At 42.4% G+C, this 18,748-nt stretch overlaps 1 protein-coding gene across 2 annotated transcripts in view; it reads left to right on the top strand.

The window, feature by feature from the left end:
- LARS2 (leucyl-tRNA synthetase 2, mitochondrial) overlaps window positions 1-18,748 on the top strand; it is a 163,914-nt gene that overhangs the window by 132,937 nt on the left and 12,229 nt on the right. The window contains exons 18-19 of one of the 2 annotated variants that reach the window (XM_030811970.1): window positions 2,062-2,139; window positions 5,859-5,970. In XM_030811970.1, coding sequence (XP_030667830.1) covers window positions 2,062-2,139; window positions 5,859-5,970 — 190 coding nt within the window. Of the gene's footprint in view, window positions 1-2,061; window positions 2,140-2,356; window positions 2,527-5,858; window positions 5,971-18,748 lie in introns of those variants that run through there. The other variant, XM_030811971.1, reaches the window with a different exon arrangement.

The following is an 18,748-nucleotide window of genomic DNA, read 5'->3' as shown; positions in this document are numbered from 1 at the left end:
TTGATTGGCCCTACTGTTTTGGGTCCTTTACCAAGGTGGATCAACAGTGCATACGTTCTAATGGAAAGAGATGCCCCCAGGAAATGGCTCTCTGATGATGTCTCACATTTGTCCATCCTGGGTCTCAGGAAGCTGCCACTTTCCATGTTTCCACATTTAACACATCCAAGCAGAGAACCAAATCCAGGATCACCCTGTCATCCAGGATGACACCGCATATGTTACATTAACAGAAACACAATTTTAGAGTTGGAAGGGGCATTAAGAAACTGTCCTCTGTAGCCTCCTCATTGTACAGATAGGGAGAGAGATGATGTCCAGATATCTTGCCTAACGTCACACAGCTAGTGAGGAACTGAACAGAGATGAGAATCCCAGTCCTCCACATAGTAAGGACTTTCCCACTCAGTTACATTGTTGCGCAATATCCATGTGGGTTAACTTCTGCAACTATTGTGGGTTAACTTCTGCAAATCTGAACTATTGTGGGTTAACTTCTGCAAATCTGAAGTCATCGTAACGGGTATCTGATATCCCAAATTCTTCTTAAGCTGATTGAAAAAAAAAAAAAAGGTATGCTGATTCAGACATAAAGTTAATCAGTGTCGCTCATCTGCACTCTGATAACGAAGACAATGATGCATGGCAGGCTTTTGCCTCTCTGGTTTGTATAACCTGAAGTGGCCCTGGGTCCAGCATGGTCTCATTTGTTGACACTTCTTCAGCTTTATTTCTGGCCTGTGTACCCTCTCTGTGTGGAGGAACAGAGCTTCCTGAATGAATGTAGGGGTCTGAGTGATGCCTGAGCGATTGAGTTCATACCACATATTTTCTCCCTGGATTTGGCAAATTCTTCTATTCTGTCAGATAATAGAATTGGGTTATTTCAACAAGTTGGAAACTCTTGACATCCTTAAAGATGTGTTACCTTTCTGTATTCTTGCCTATAGTCAAAATGGAAAAACACAGAAACATGAAAAAGTTGACAAGTTGCATTAATGTTCTTATGTTGACTGTACATTTCAAAATGTAAAATTGACCAGGCGCAGTGGCTCACACCTATAATCCCGGCACTTTGGGAGGCCAAGGCAGGCAGATCACAAGATCAAGAGATCGAGACCATCCTGGCTAACATGGTGAAATGCCGTTTCTACTAAAAATACAAAAATTCAGCCTGGCGTGGTGGCACATGCCTGTAGTCCCAGCTACTCGGGAGGCTGAGGCAGGAGAATCTCTTGAACCTGTGAGGCAGAGGTTGCAGTGAGCTGAGATTGCGCCACTGCACTCCAACTTGGGTGACAAAGCGAGTCTCCATCTCAAAAAAAAAAAAAGTAAATTTAATCTTATCCCATAGACTAAAAACTGTCACTGTGAAGCAAAGTCACATAACCAAGCAGAAGTGGCATCCTTTACTCCTGTTTTCTGTTATGTTGAGTTTGCCCATCAGTGGGTCCTGCCTCCTATGCCTCCTATTCGTGTTACTAGCAATTTTTTTTTTTTTTTTTTTTTTGAGACGAAGTCTCACTCTGTTGCCCAGGCTGGAGTACAATGGCGCAATCTCAGCTCACTGCAGGCTCCACCTCCCAGGTTCAAGAGATTCTCCTGCCTCAGCCTCCCGAGTAGCTGGGATTACAGGTATGCGCCACCACACCCAGCTAATTTTTTGTATTTTTGTAGAAATGGGGTTTTGCCACGTTGGCCAGGCTGGTCTTGAACTCTTGACCTCAAATAATCCACCCACCTCGGCCTTCCAAAGTGCTAGGATTACAGGTGTGAGCCACCGTGCCCAGCCACTAGCACTGTTTTTCTAAGCACCTGCTATGAAAACCAACAGTATCCCAGATATGTGGAAGAATAGCCTTAAACAGTGGAAACAGTGTTGACTTTGAATTTTAAAATATTTGTGCAGATGAAACATAGCGATTATTTGAGATAGTAGATATATTTATAAATATCTTTGCATCCGATTCCTTTTCCTTTTTTTGTTTTGATAATTCAGTCTTTTTGTGGAAAGCTTAAAACAATTTTGAAATAAGTGAATAATTGAACCTTTACTAATAGGTGACCACCCATTTCACAGAGGACTTCTCACTGAATTCTGCAATTTCTCAGCTGATGGGACTCAGCAATGCCCTCTCGGTAAGTGGCCTGTCCTCATTTGCTGGTAGCAGAGGAGGGAGGGAGAGGTGTGGCAAGGGGCCCCACAGGGTCCCAAGAGGGACAGAGAGCACCCCCACTGTGTCACCGCCTCAGTGTGGCTTGATTATCTTAAGGAAACATTTTTCCATAGTCACAACCTAGTTTTATGCTGGAATGTTCTTAAAGATTTTCTGGTCCAAACCCCCTTCTCCCCCAGTATTTTACAGATGAGGATATTGAGGCCCGGGGAAGTTAGATGACATGTCTGGTTGATTAGTGACAAATCTAGGACCAGACTCAGGCCTCCCTGTCTTCTGGCTCTTCACACCCCCCACTGTCTGATTTCATGAATGAATTGTGATACCTCCTCAGCATCATTACATTTGATATTCATTTAACCTGGATGGATCAGGATCGTTCTCACCAGTGCCAAAAGTCAGACTTTTCAGTATGGACTTTCTTCTTGCTAAGTGTGACTACCATTTTTCTTGCCAGGGAAAGGATTTGTCAACAAATGTTCTTAGCTACTGGACAACAAAAGCATTCATTAAAGCTATTAACAAATGCTTTTTTTAAAATGAAGGCCTCTCCAAGCTTTTAAGATCAGTGGGGGCCGGGCACAGTGGCTCATGCCTGTAATCTCAATGCTTTGGAAGACCAATCTGAGAGGATCACTTGAGGCCAGGAGTTCAAGACCTGCCTGGGCCACGTAGAAAATAAAATAATTAGGCCAGGCACAGTGGCTCACGCCTGTAATCTCAGCACTTTGGGAGGCCGAGGCAGGTGGATCACGAGGTCAGGAGATCAAGACCATCCTGGGTAACATGGTGAAACCCCATCTCTACTAAAAAATACAAAAAATTAGCCGGGCGTGGTGGCAGGCGCCTGTAGTCCCAGCTACTCGGGAGGCTGAGGCAGGAGAATGGTGTGAACCTGGGTGGCGGAGCATGCAGTGAGCCAAGATCACGCCACTGCACTTCAGCCTGGGCAAGAAAGCAAGACTCCGCCTCAACAAAAACAAAATAAAAAAATAAAATAAAATAATTAGCCTGGCATGGTGGCATACAGCTGTAGCCATAGCTACTTGGGAAGCTGAGGCGAGAGAATCACTTGAACCCATCCTGGGTAACAGAGCAGGAGACTCTGTCTCTAAAACTAAAATAAAAAAGGTAATTTTTAAAAAAGTAAAATAAAGATAAAAAAGAACAATGGAAGAAATTTCAAATTTGACTACATAAAACTTGACATTTTCAGTATGTTAAAAAAATTTATAACATATGTCAGATAGAAGCTTAATATCCTTGTAAAGCACTCTTGCATATTAATATGAAAATAACCAAAAATGGTCAAAGCATATGAAAAGATAATAACTCACAGAAAATGATATAGAAATAGCCAATACATTTGTGGAGAAAAAAAAATCTGCCTCTCTAATTTATCATGAAAGGCAAATGTAAAACAAGATGCTTTTTTTTTTTTTTTTTTAATACCTGTCAAATTTGCTGAGAATACTTTAACATAACTATTCAGGGGCAGGCACAGTGGCTCATGCCTGTAATTCCAGCACTTTGGGAGGCCGAGGCAGCAGGATCAGTTGAGCTCAAGAGTTTGAGACCAGCCTGGGCAACATAACAAGACCTCATCTATAAAAAATTTTAAAATTAGCCAAATGTGGTGGCATGCACCTATAGTTCCAGCTACTCAGGAGGCTGAGGCGGGAGGATCCCTTGAGCCCAGGAATTTGAGGTTGCAGTGAGCTGTTTGGTGCCACTGTACTCCAGCCTGGGTGACAGAGCGAGACTCTCTCTCAAAAAAATAAAAATAGAAGCATAGTTATTCCCCATGCTATTGCAAAGATGGCAAAATAGACTTTTACACGCCAGTGATAGATGTGGTTGGTGTAACCTTGCCAGGAAGCACTCTGGCTGTCAGGTCAATTGTGTTATATCCTCTGATCCAGGAGTGTTCATTGCAGATAATTTATAATCACAGAGACTGGGAACCCCAGTGTCCTCTGATGGGGGAGTTGTGAAATGACTTATGTCATATCAATAAGAAAGGAATGTGCCACCACCATTAACCTCATATCTTGAAGAATACTTAATATCAGAAACTGTTTATGATATAATGTTAAGTAAAAACACATGACACAAGGCCAGGCACAGTGGCTCAAGCCTGTAATTCCAGCACTGCGGGAGGTCAAGGCAGATAGATCACTTGAGGTCAGGAATTCAACACCAACCTGGTCAACATGGTGAAACCCAGTCTCTACTAAAAATACAAAAAATTAGCCAGGTGTGGTAGTGCACACCTGTGCACCTGTAGTCCCAGCTACTCAGGAGGCTGAGGCAGGAGGATTGCTTAAACCAGGAGGCAGAGGTTGCAGTGAGCTGAGATCACGCCACTGCACTCCAGCCTGGGCACCAGAGAGAGACTCTGTCTCAAAAAAAAAAGATACAAAAGTGTTCATATGAGCTGGGTGCAGTGGTTGACACATGTAATCCTAACATTTTGGGAGGCCAGGGCAGGCAGGTGGCTTGAGCCCAGGAGTTTGAGACCACCCTAAGCAATATAGTGAGATACCCCATCTCTATTAAAAAATTAGTTTTTAAAATTAAAAGGAAGTGTTCATTTGGCAAGAATACCAATCCTGAAAATGTTACATGTGTAATAAGCATCTATATACACATTTTTGCATTTTTGGAGACAAGGATAAAATATACCTTTTTTTCTAGTTTGTATAATTATGAGTAGTTTTTCATTTCCTGTATTTTCTGTGCTAAGTGTGTGTTAGTTTTTTAATCGGAAAAAATAAAGCAAGAAACTGAAATGAAACTGTAATGAATTTCTGTCTTTCCATTCTGGAATTTGGGAAGTCTTTAATAATAACACACAGAGCTAAACACAACCATGTTTGCCGGAATTGACCAAAGGTGTTTAAGAGAATAGGGGTCCCTAAATAGAGTATAGAGGCCCCCCTGCCCTGGGTGTTTCACAGTTTAACACCTTTGAGCAGGTCTCGGTGCATTTCTCTGGACCTGCAGCGCAGGGGAAACCTAGCAGAGTGGGTAAGAGTTTGGCTACAGTGTGCCTGGGGGCAGATGGCCCTCCCTCGCTGATCCTTAGCTGCTTCATCTGTCCAGTGGGGTAAGAATACCACCCTCAAAGAGTGGTGAGGACTAAGTAAGTTAACATCATGTATTCGTTGTTGCTGCTGGAGCTTTTTTGTTTTGTTTTTGTTTTTTTAAAGACAGAGTCTCACTGTTGTCCAAACTTCAGTGCAGTGGTGCAGTCATAGCTCACTGTAGCCTTGACCTCCTGGTCTTAAGTGATCCTCCCACTTCAGCCTCCTAAGTAACTGGGACTATAGGTGTGTGCAACTGTGCCTGGCTAAATTTTTTTATTTTTTAATTTTTCATAGAGATGAGGTCTCACTATAGTGTCCAGGCTGGTTTCAAATTATTGGACTCAAGTGATCCTCCTGCCTTGGCCTCCCAAAGTAGTGGGAGTATAAGTGTCAGCTACCACACCTGGCTTGCTGTAGTTTATCTCAGTGCTATCATTAAGTAGGGGAAGTTCTTTGTCCCAAGCAGAAATGGATGGCAAAGGGGGTTTCTTCCTACCAGCTTGTGTCTCTGGATTTCAGATATGTTAATGGTCTTTCTTACTCGTGCTTATTTTTACACCTCAATCTTCTTACTTTTTTTCCTCTTCCTTAGCAAGCCTCTCAGAGTGTCATTCTCCACAGCCCCGAGTTTGAGGATGCTCTGTGTGCCCTGATGGTGATGGCTGCTCCGATGGCCCCTCACGTAACCTCAGAGATCTGGGCAGGTACGTGGCAGAGTCCTTTTTTGACCAGTTACTACTAATTAGAATTTGTCCAAGCCTCTTTTTGAACATCATTCGGGACTCAGATGTCCTCAAACATACGGTCCAACATTTGGCATCTATACTCAGCAACCTCTCTGTCCTGTGTTCTGAATGGTAGTACTTCATCTATATGGTCACCCCTATCAAAAGGAAAGACACTTCCCTGCTTTGAATAATGTGCCCAGACTAATGTGGGTGTTGATGTTACCACCTTAATCCCTTCTCGTGACTCAGCCCCCCAGTATCCACATATTATGACCTGCATGGTCTTTTTAAGATAAAAAGTAGTTTTATCTTATAAACTCATGTTTAGTACCACTCTACAGATGGAAATTAAGTTATAGGTCTAAACTTACACTGTAATTCAGCACTCTTCACCAATTATTCCTAATCTAGGCATCAAAGCAGGCCTGACTGCCTGCTTGAATTTCAGCCCCTAGAACTCTCTGCATCATTGGAACTGTTAGCCTGGACAAAACCAGGACTTCACATAATCATCAAATTGGGATTAGGCCAAGCATATAGGGAGGGGCAAAGTGACATGTAATTGAGCTCCTGAAAGATCATGCATGGGGAAGTCTTCAGATGTTTCTAGAAATAGGTCATCTGAAATGCATGTGACTTGGCAGTTTCATTGACGTAAAAGATTTCTTCTAAAAAAAAGATCTCTCCTAATTAAATTTACTGATGTGGTGTCACAGAGAAGAAATGCATGTTGTTTAGTTGAGCAAACCACAAGTCTCAGTGTAAGCTTCAGTGATAAGAAGAATTTAAGGATTATTTGAAATTCCCACCACCCAAGCAACTTTATGCCTACAGGAGATAGGTGGAAATTACGGTAGGTTCATAGTTGACAGAGTAGTGCCTCTGTCTCTCACAAAGCCTTGTTTATTGCCTTCTACTTTAAAACATAGTGCTCCTTGTCGATTTAAGGGAATCCTTGGGAATTGGGCCCTACCATCTCCCTCAGAGTTGCTTCTTAATTCCTCAGGAGAAGCAGTGGTTCCTTTTTCTTTTTAGCCAAGATGAAACTGTTATTTTTCCAGGGTCCCCTTTTTTACAGCGTAAGTGTCTCTGTCAAAAGGAAGTGTTTTTCATTCTTTGAGGAAAAGCGAATCTGTTTTAATTTGCTTTCATTGTAAACCCATGAGCTTAATTTGGATTTTTATCCTTTTTGGTATCTAAAGCCACTTTAAAATTAAACTTGTTCAGCCAAATATTGAAGTTCACGTAGTGGGAGGATTTGCCAGCCAGTTTTTTTGTTTATGTACCGTATCTACAGTTTCTGACTTTAAGCATCAACCAAAAGAGTGGAAAGGGCTTTGGAAATCAGGAGCTAATCCTAAAAATTGGTTAAGGATTTGGATGGGTCAGACTCTGAAGTTTCCTTTGGATTCATTCTTTGCTGCTTGCAAGACTGAATCAAGGTCCAGTTTACTTTAGCAGGAAAGAGATGTGGTGTAGCTCCCAACAGATTCTGCCCTACTTTATATGCTTTAAGACATCCCGATTGAGTACAAGTGTATTTCATTGTGTCTTAAGTCATCTTCTGGGTCTTTCCAGTTACTCTTTTAGTTACCCTTTTTAAACCAAGCTTTTGCAACTCCTGGCCCCCTCCAACAGGTGGCTTATAAGGTTGGAAGAAGTCAGAGAGGCCTGGGTTGAGTATACCCAAGATAAGTCTGAATTCTATAATGAATTCCTGTCTTTCCATTCTAGAATTCGGGAAGTCCTTAATAATAGCATGCAGAGCTAAACACAACCACATAGCTTAAATACTAGCTACCAGTCAGTGTCAGATGCCTCTTTCATAGTGGTTGCAATTTTAAGTGACAATGAGGTAGTGCAACTGATTTAAAGTAGGAGGGGAAAGAGAGAGGAGGAGGAGAAGGCAATTATAAGGACTTCATGAGTTGAGCAAGGTTTGAAACGTAAAGACAAAGGAGGTGAGGAAAGATGGGAAGAACTGAAATGTGTTTTCAGTAGATCTACAGGGGAGACCTTTTTTAAGTTTCTCACATTTTGAATCTTTAAGGGAGACAATTTTTGAGTCCGATTTGTGTTAGAAACCTCATTATACAATTAAAGAAATCATACCATTGGATAGTCAGAATTGTTTTATCCTTTTTGTTCTAAGGAACCTCTCAAATGAACAATTTTGTTCCTATCAAAAGTTCCCTAAAGGGATCACTGTCATTCCAAATTGTCTTTGGAAATTTGTGGCACTTAAAAAGATATGCACAGGAGTTAGGGCTGTAATTAGAAAACATAAAGAAAGCCTGTGCTTGTGGTGGAGGAGGCAGTTTTAGATTGAAAAGACCAAGACCAGCCGGGTGCGGTGGCTCACGCCTGTAATCCCAGCACTTTGGGAGGCCGAGGCGGGTGGATCACCTGAGGTCGGGAGTTTGAGACCAGCCTGACCAACATGGAGAAACCCTGTCTCTACTAAAAATACAAAATGAGCCGGGCCTAGTGGCACATGCCTGTAATCCCAGCTACTTGGGAGGCTGAGGCAGGAGAATTGCTTGAACCTAGGAGTCGGAGGTTGCGGTGAGCAGAGGTCACGCCATTGCACTCTAGCCTGGGCAACAAGAGTGAAACTCCATCTCAAAAAAAAAAAGAAAAGAAAAGACCAAGACCCCGTGAGAGCCGCAACATATCCATAGGTTGCTGCTTGTGGAATTTTGCATCTTGGTGCTTGATCAAAGTCAAGTCATCATTGATCGGGAGCCAGACAAAGCCTCCTGCTTATCGGCAGACAAAACTAACATAAAAGCAGTTCTCAGGAACACAAGAACAAGACTGAGGAAGAAGTCATTATGAGATTTTGCAATGATGACTCGGGGCACAGCGTGTCTCCAAGGAGTAACCAACTGACCACTTCACCCTTAGGGCTAGCTCAAGGACAAATTTATGGGACCTATTCCCATCCTCTCCCAATGGACAAACAACATTCAAGATAGTACACAAGCAGATAGATAGGTCATTAGGCCAGCAGGTGTTAGTTACTAGAAAACACTTTCACCAAAGAACAGTAGAATTCTGATCAAAAAACCAAATGTCCAAAGTGGGACCTATTCTTAAGAAAATAAGATAAGTGCAACACTAAAAGCTTCAGTAGAATCCTGGAGTTCAATTCAGCATGAACTTAGTTCCCAGCCAAGGGTGAGTGGCACCTCATCCAGGTAGAGACACAAGTGGGTCTCAGATGCGTGCACTGTTTCTGAGTCAAAGGTTCCAGTCAAAGGCAGTGAGAGTCTCAGTTGAAATTCCGTGAACCTGCAATTCTATCAGCATCTTCCAGCCAGAGACCACCAGGAACACACCTTCAGATAACAATTTGGGTTTATTACTGGGAGAGACATTGGGCATCTCAGTAAGAGGGTGCTAGGAAGGACCTGTTATATAATGAATTTGGGCTTTGGTAGAATAATTTGGGGAAGGGTCTCAGGAAGTGAGGATTTGCTCTGGATTGAGTGCTGTCAGTAAGTGGGGACAGTTTTATGATTGGGTATCTTAAGAAATCTTACCTCGCCAGGCACGGTGGCTCACGCCTGTAATCTCAGCACTTTGGGAGGCCAAGGCAGGTGGATCACGAGGTCAAGAGATTGAGACCATCCTGGCCAACATGGTGAAACCCCGTCTCTACTAAATATACAAAAAATTAGCCTGGCATGGTGGCGGCTAGTCCCAGCTGTAGTCCCAGCTACTCGGGAGGCTGAGGCAGGAGAATGGCATGAACCCGGGAGGCGGAGCTTGCGGTGAGCCAAGATCGTGCCACTGCACTCCAGCCTGGGCAACAGAGCGAGAATCCATCTCAAAAAAAAAAAAAAAAAAAAAAAAGAAATCTTATCTCTAGGGAGGTACACCTGAGCAAGGATAAAGTTGTAATTAGTAAAGAAATAGCAGTCCCTCATATTTGCCTAGAGAAGGGGATGTTTGATATTTTGTGTGTTTCACAGTGACCTTGTCTTTGTGCTTTGACAAAATTATGAGATGGTCTTGTTTTGATCTCCTTTTATGTTTTCAGTGTGACTGTCTGATATTGGTGTTCAGTGAGATCATTTGTGTTGAACAGGAGAATAATAGGGCCTAGCTATGCACAGCTGGTGAATTTCTTATAACACTGAGGCCTAGCTATAATTGTCAGACCAGTTCCCAGATGATAAGGACTGAGAATAAAAATCCCCTTACCATCACCCTCTAGAAATAAACAGCCACCGTCAGCATCTTAGCGCAGATCATTGCGGTGGATATGGTGGCTGGGTGCGGTGGCTCATGCTTGTAATCCCAGCACTTTGGAAGGCCCAGGCAGGAGGATCACTTGAGCCCAAGAGTTCAAGACCAGCCTGGGCAACATAGGGAGACCCCATCTCTATAAAAAATTTTAAAATTATCTGGATGTGGTGGCATGTGTCTGTAGGCTCAGCTACTCAGGAGGCTGAGGTGGGAGGATCACTTGAGCCCAGGAGTTCACAGCTGCAGTGAGCCATGATCATGCCACTGTACTCCAGCCTGGCTGAGAGAGCAAGAGCCTGCCTCACAAAACATAGAAAAAGTAAAATGATTGTGTTCACTTACCTATGTGTATTGTATTTTGTGTCCACTTGTCTGTGTTGTGTTGTGTTTTGTCATGTCTCTTTATAAAATTTGAATACCCTAAAATTTACGCATTTAAAGTATATACTCAGTGATTTAAGTAAATTTATATACTTGTGCAACCATCACCATGATCAGTTTTAGAACTGGATTTCCATTACTGAAAAAAGGTTCCTCACACCATTAGTCAATCCCACACCCACTCCAACCCCCAGCATGACTAATCTTTCTGTCTCTGTAGTTTTGCCTTTTCCAGAAATGTTATATAAATGAAATCATACAATGTGTAGTCATTTCTGTTTTATTTCATTTAGCATAATGCTTTTGAGATTAATCCATGTTCTGTTTATAGTAGTTCATTCCCTTTTATTGATGACTTGTTTTATTGTTAAGCTAGAGGTCATCTTATAACCTGATTTACTCACTTAAATATTCCATGAACATATATTTATGGGCTAAATACTTTTCTACAATTTTTTTTTTTTTTTGGAGATGGAGTCTCACTCTGTTGCCTAGGCTGGAATGCAGTAGCACAATCTCCGCTCACTGCAACTTCGCCTCCCAGGTTCAAGAGATTCTCCTGCCTCAGCCTCCTAAGTAGCTGGGATTACAGGCACCTGCCACCACGCCCAGCTAATTTTTGTATTTTTGATAGAGACAGGGTTTCACCATGTTGGCCAATCTGGTCTCAAACTTCTGACCTCAGGGGATCTGCCTGCCTCGGCCTCCCAAAGTGCTGGGATTGCAGGTGTGAGTCACCGCGCCCGGCCTACAACATCATTTTTAATGGTCGTACAATTTTCCATTGTTTGAATTTACGCACTCCCTATCATTGAACATTCAAACTGTTTATAGTTATACTTTTTTTTTTTAAAGCTAAATAGCCACCGGGCGCGGTAGCGCACACCTGTAATTCAGCACTTTGGGAGGCCAAGGCGGGCAGATCACCTGAGGTTGGGAGTTCGAGACCAGCCGTCAGGCTCTACTAAAAATACAAAATTAGCCAGGCGTGGTGGCGCATGCCTGTAATCCCAGCTACTCAGGAGGCTGAGGCAGGAGAATCGCTTGAACCCAGGAGGCAGAGGTTGCGGTGAGCTGAGATTGCGCCATTGCACTCCATCCTGGGAAATGAGAGCTAAATTCCATCTCCAAAAAAAAAGTGCTAAATAGCTAATGTTTACGTGCAAAATTATTTCCTAAGAACACATAACTAACTGTAATTGCTTGGTCAGAAGAGATATGAAAGACTAAGGCTTTTGATGCACACCCTCAAATCAAATTCCAGAAATTCTCTGGGTCTTCTATGAATATGCTTGTACAGAAACATGAGCAGATATCATGATTCCAGATATTATATATGGACTTTTCAATCCCTTTGTGATAAACCCATTCTGCAAACCGGAGTAGCCCAACCTGGGCCCATCCCATGTCTTTGAAATCCTGAGTGATTGCTCACACCTTTGCAGCTGTGAGGATGGATAACCGGGGCTCATACACCTGGGCCCAGAGCAAGGCGATATGTCTTAGAGGAGCTCAAGCACCAGGCTGCGGTGGTGGTGTCAGCATCAGAGGTCTAGTGTATCCTGTCTGGACAGACTTCACAGAGTCAGTCAGAACACAGAGCAACAGTTTGACCATCTTTGCTTTACATTGGGCTTAGGTCGGTTTCTCAGGTTAGCAAAAAATTAAATTCTCAGTATTTCCAGTTTAACAATATGATATTTAAGAATATGATATTTGGGGTTTTTTGTTTTTTTTTTTTTTAACATATAAACTTTTAAAATAACCACATTAGGCTGGGTGCTGTGGCTCACGCCTGTAATCCCAGCACTATGGGAGGCCGAGGCAGGTGGATCACGAGGTCAAGTGATCGAGACCATCTTGGCTAACATGGTGTAACCCCATCTCTACTAAAACTACAAAAATTAGCTGGGCGTGGTGGCGTGTGCCTGTGAAGTCCCACCTACTCAAGAGGCTGAGGCAGGAGACTTGCTTGAACCTGGGAGCTGTAGGTTGCAGTGAGCCAAGATGGTGCTACTACACTCCCACCTGGTGACAGAGCAAGACTCTGTCTCAAAAAAAAAAAAAACTGCATTAATTGTCCATGTGTGCCACGACTTAGTGTGTCTAACATTTCATTCCCGTAAACAATCCACCATGGACAATTCTGTGCATAAATCTTGTTCTCACTTCAAATTATTTCCTTGAAGTGGAAAAGATATAAATCTATTTAAGACTCTTGTTATGTATTGACAAATTATTTTCCTAAGAAGTTATTCCATCTTCCACTCTAGGATCTGTTTTTGAATTGTACATTGTGCTTCGATGATTTAACTATTGCATTTTTACAGACAGTTTTAACACCTGGCAGGCTAGCCTTTCTTCATTTCTTTTCTTATAATTATTTTATCTCTTCTCACCTGTTTATTTTTCTCGGCGAAACTCTGCATAATTTGTTAAGTTTCCCCAAAATCACCATGACATTTCAATTGAAATGTGGTTAAACTTAGAATTAATTCAGGAAGGTTTCACATCTTTACCTCATCCAAACTTTCATCCCAGCGAATGGTCTGTCTCAAGTATTTTCTTTTCTTTTGTGTTCTTGTAGACTAGAATCTCTTTCTGCTATATTTTCTGATTGATAATGGCTGGCATATTTTTCTTCTGTAAAACCACATTGACACCAACATTTGTTTTATTTCAATTAAGATTTATTGTGAGTTGATAGTCTCCTTAATGTTGTCAAATAAAGGTTAATACCATGGAAATTTGATGAGTTAAGAAAAATATATATAGAATGATAAGAAACTATAAGAAAGAATTAATCTATTAATCTAATAGATTAATCCAAGTAACTTGAATCCTCTGGAATATGTGAGGGAAATAACTCATTATTTTCTTAGTATAATTGATTTTTTTAATCTTTTTAAATTTTTTTAAATTTATTTTTATTTTTTGAGACAGGGTCTCACTCTGTTGTCCAGGCTGGAGTACAGTGGCACAATCTGGGCTTATTGCAGCCTTGACCTCCTGGGCTCAAGCAAACCTCGTGCCTCAGCCTCCTTAGCTGGGACTGTAGCACATGCCCCCACTCCTGGCTAATTTTTGTATTTTTTTTTTATAGGGATAGTGTCTCACTGTGTTGCCCAGGCTAGTCCTGAGCTCCTGGGCTCAAGCAATCCTCCCTCCTTGGCCTCCCAAAGTGCTGGGATTATAGGCATGAGCCACTGCACCCAGCCTACTGTCCTTTTAAAAAGATGTAATTGAGAAAAATTGCATATATTTATGGTGTACAATGTGATGTTTTGATATATGTACACATTGTGGAATGATTAAACCAAGGTAATTAGCATATTCATCACCTCACACATATCATTTGTTGTGATGGGAATGTTAAAAATCTACTCTCTTAGCAATTTTCAACTAAATAATGCATTGCTATTAACTGTAGTCACCAGGATGCACAGTAGATCTCCAGAACTTATTCCAACACGTATAATTTTTTAAATTTTTATTTGCATATTTGTTTTCTATCCTAATTCTCTACTGATCTCTCTTACTTTAACAGGTAAAATCCTCTTGGATTTTCTAGGATTCTATGATCAGCAAATAAGGATGTTTTCTTCTTCTAATAGTTATACCATGGTGTCTGATTATTTTCTTTATTATACTTTTTGGAAAACCCTATGCAGTGTTAAAGAATGCTGGCTACAGGCAATCAGGTCTCATTTCCAGATATAAATGGAACAAACGCTTCCCTGGTTAGATGTGATGTTGGCTGTTGGTTTGGGATGGATAGTCTCTGTCATGTTAAGGAAGCAGCCTTCTGTTTTTGTTTACCAGCACTCATATTAGGAATGGGAGTTATATTTTACTTAATGCCTATTGTCCAGTTGTTGAGGTGATGCATTATTTGCTTTTAATTTTCTCTTTTGCCCTTTAGATATGATTTATGTTGTTAATTGATTGCCTAATATTGAGATATCCTCATTTAAATTCATATTGACCATGTCATGGTAGACTTAATATACCATTAAATTCTGTTTGGAAAAAAAAATCTATTTGCTGGAGTTATATAGAATTTTGCAGTTATTTTACTAAGACTAGCTTTTTCTCAATATGCATTGTTAGGTTAGTGAAAGAGGGTTTCACTGACTTCACAGAGGGACTGAGTTGCCTCTGTCTTTTTTTTTTGTTTTTTTGAAACAGAGTCACACTGTATCACCCAGGCTGGAGTGCAGTGGCGCCATCTCAGCTCACTGCAACCTCCACCTCCCGGGTTCAAGCAGTTCTTATGCCTTAGCCTCCTGAGTAGCTGGGATTATAGGCACGTGCCACCACGCCTGGCTAATTTTTGTATTTTTAGTAGAGACAAGGTTTCGCCATGTTGGCCAGGCTGGTCTCAAACTCCTGACTTCAGGTGATCCGCCCAACTCAGCCTCCCAAAGTGCTGGGATTACAGGCATGAACCACAGCACCCGGCCACCTCTTTTTACTGTGTTACAACAGACTTCAGGACAAGATCTTAACTTGTTCCTTGCTGAATAGACAGACACCCTTAAGGGAGGATGGTGTTAGTTAGGCCCTGACAAGCTGCAGCCATATTATATTATATTTTGCAGCCTCTTCTTAAGCAGGAAACATGGCTCTTTCATTTAGCTTTGGTGGTCACATTAAGTCTTTTTTTTTTTGAGATGGAGTCTTGCTCTGTCGCCCAGGCTGGAGTGCAGTGGTGTGATCTCGGCTCACTGCAAGCTCCACCTCCTGGGTTCACACCATTCGCCTGCCTCAGCCTCCTGAGTAGCTGGGACTACAGGCCCCCGCCACCAAACCCAGGTAATTTTTTGTATTTTTGGTAGAGACGGGGTTTAATCATATTGGTCAGGATGGTCTCGATCTTCTGACCTCGTGATCTGCCCGCCTCGGCCTCCCAAATTGCTGGGATTACAGGCGTGAGCCACCGCGCCAGCCCCACATTAAGTCTTTTAAGTGGCCTGCTGTTAATTCTGTCGTAGTCTTTTCTATAAAACAATACTGATCCAATTTGTGATAAACTCACCCACTCTCATCATATAATATACATTTCTCCCATTCATTTTCCTTCTTTGGCCCACGTTATCTGTCTACCTCCTTCATTTTGTTTCTCCCCAGGAAGGACTGATGTAAATGGGATTTTCAGAAACTCCCTCCCCTCTGGTCTCTGCATCTAGAATACAGGGGTCAGAGGATCTACTCTCCCTAGGGTCCTTCCTCTCCCTGGCAGGTCTTATGGTACAGTGTACACTGTGGTTTGCCTCTGTCGGTCTGTCCTTCATTTCTGTGACCAGATCTCCAACAGGACATGTTCTAAAGAAGTGTGGTAGAAACTAGCCCATTTCACACTTTGCACCATGATTTTTCTACACGTCACTCCACTGGGGCTTTTGTGGTCAGTTGTATAATAAAGAGTGGATCTAGATTGAACCTTAGTTTTGCTACAGTGTTTCATTCAGTCATTCCATAAACATTTATTGAGCGTGTACTGTGTGTCAGGCAGTGTTCTAGGCATTTGTAGGAAAGCAGGAAAGAGCAGTTGGAGCAGTGGACATTGTGTTCATTTCAGTTGCAGTCCTCCCTGAAGTTTCACAGATCTGTAGCAACTCTTTTTTTTTTTTCAGTGGGAAACCTATGTCTCCTGCTCTCCCCCATGAGATGTGTATCGTTTTTTTCTGAATGAGCAGCTGGGGACATAGCCCAGGCAAGTGAGGAGTCCTGTGTACGAGGAATGTCCCCCTGGGTCATTACTCATGGGTATTAGGTACCCCCAGGAGAGAATGGGGAAATGATGCCTCCTGCCTCTCCCAGCATGTGAGGAGGGTTAATGTAACACGATGTTGAAAGTCCTTTGCAGACAGAAGCACTATATTGTGATAGGGCCTCAATATTGTCTTCTCAGACTGTCAAGTCATTCCTGTCCCAAGGATCTGGGACAGCTTTTATGCATATTTCATTTTTTCTAAAACACTTACCTTTCATATACCTTCAGTTTTAGTCCTGCATCTTAGAAAGTTAACTCCAGAATGACTAAAGAGAATATGGTCCACCAAGGTGGCATGTTCAGAAATGACCATTCCCAGAGTTCCCCTGAGAGGCTGATTTTCAAAGGAGAAGTTCTCCCCAAAGAGCAACAGAATTGAGATCTGTGTCTTAAGGGAGATGTGAAGTCCTCTTGGCATAATGACCATTATTGCCCTGGATAAAAAGCAAACATTTTAGAGATGCCCAAAGAACTTAGAGCCTAACAGTCCTCTATCACTTGCTTAAAGAGTAAACGGAGACCTTTTATAAGAAACAGACCCAGCGTCTTGGCAGTTTGCAAACAGGATGAGGAAATCTTTTTTTCCTTCCTGAAGCTTTGGATCTGAGAAGCTAAAGACACCACATCTGAATTCACAAAGTTTCTTTTGTTTATCATAATATTGTCCTATCTAGATGAGGGTGGTAGCTGCTTGCCTAGGGAAATTTTGAGTATTTGGAGCCACTGATACTGTTTCTAGACAAAAGACTCAAGGGTTCCTTTGTTGGTGAATAGTGAAAGCGCAGAAAATCATCAAACAGGCACACTGGCTCACTCCTGTAATCCCAGCACTTCGGGAGGCCGAGGCGGACAGATCACTTGAGCTCAGGAGACCAGCCTGGCCAACATGGTAAAACTCTGTCTCTACTAAAAAATACAAAAAATTAGCCGGGCGTGGTGCCACATGCCTATAATCCCAGCTACTTAGGATGGGCTGGGGCAGAAGAATTGCTTGAACCTGGGAGGTGGAGGTTGCAGTGAGCTGAGATTGTGCCACTGCACTCCTGCCTGGGCAACAGAGTGAGAATCTGTCTCAATTAAAAAAAAAAAAGAAAAGAAAAGAAAGGAAGAAAATCACCAAACAGCGAGCTCCTTGGTGGTGCTCATGTTGGAGACGTAATTGCACCATCCTCAAAAATGACCCAACAGGCAACAGCTTGGATGGATCTTAGGGGAATATGCTGATTGAAAGAAGCTAATCACTAAAGCAATCTACCATATTATTCCATTTATATAACAGTCCCGAGATAACACAATTATAGAGATGGAGAACATATTCATGGTTGCCATGGGTTAGGAGTTGGAGGTGGTAGCCATAAAAGAGTGGCACTAGGGAGCCTTGTGATGATGGAACTCTTCTGGTTCTTGGCTGTGTTAACTGATGGTGGTTACATGAAGCTACACATGGTTATGCTAAGCTACACACACACACACCCCTACACACACACACATTAGTTATTAAACTGGTGGAATCCAAATAAGCTCTGTGGGTTGCATTCATGTCAACTTCCTGGTTTTGATATTGTGATATAATCATGCCAGCTGTGACCATTGGAGGAGGCTGGGTGAAGGGTACGCAGGACCTCACACAGGACCTCCTGAACATTTCTTTGTAACTTCCTGTGAATCTATAATTATTGCAGAATAAAGGATTTTTTTAATTGCCTTTCTAAACTCATAAGTCTTGAGTGTTGAGATTCTAATTCTGGAAAATAATATAGACTATGAGAGGAAGGAAGGGAGGAAGGAATTTATTTCCAATTGAAAGTTTTATTTTTTATTTTTATTTATTTATTTTTTGAGACAGGGTCTCACTCTGTTGCCCAGGCTGAGTGCAGTGGCATGATCACAGCTCACTGCAACCTCAACCTCTCAGGCTCAGGTGATCCTCCCGCCTCAGCCTCCTGAGGAGCTGGGACATAGGCATGCGCCACCACATCTGGCTAATTTTTTATTTTTTTGTAGAGACAAGGGCCTAGGCTAGTCTTGAACTCCTGGGCTTAAGCGATCCCTCCACCTCAGCCTCTCAAAGTGCTGGGATTATAGGTGTGAGCCACCACACCTGGTCTGAAGAAGGTTTTAACACCTACACATACACATACACCTAACCAGATCCAACCATTCATCTTACTACTGTCCGAGGCAGGCATTCCTCCTGCTGTGTGTGGCAGAGTACGTGGAGCATGCCTGCAGGAGCACTCGGAGCCCTGGCTGGGCTGTCCCCAGGGCACTGCTCCTGGGGAGTGAACTCACTTCTGTATGTGCCCAGCTTCTGAAGAAAAGTGCCTGCAACCATCTGCAGAA

The sequence above is a fragment of the Nomascus leucogenys genome, chromosome 4, assembly GCF_006542625.1.
Source record: "Nomascus leucogenys isolate Asia chromosome 4, Asia_NLE_v1, whole genome shotgun sequence".
Lineage (NCBI taxonomy): Eukaryota > Metazoa > Chordata > Mammalia > Primates > Hylobatidae > Nomascus > Nomascus leucogenys.
Note: the sequence above shows the minus strand (reverse complement) of the source record. Positions and strands in the feature narration are given on the sequence as shown.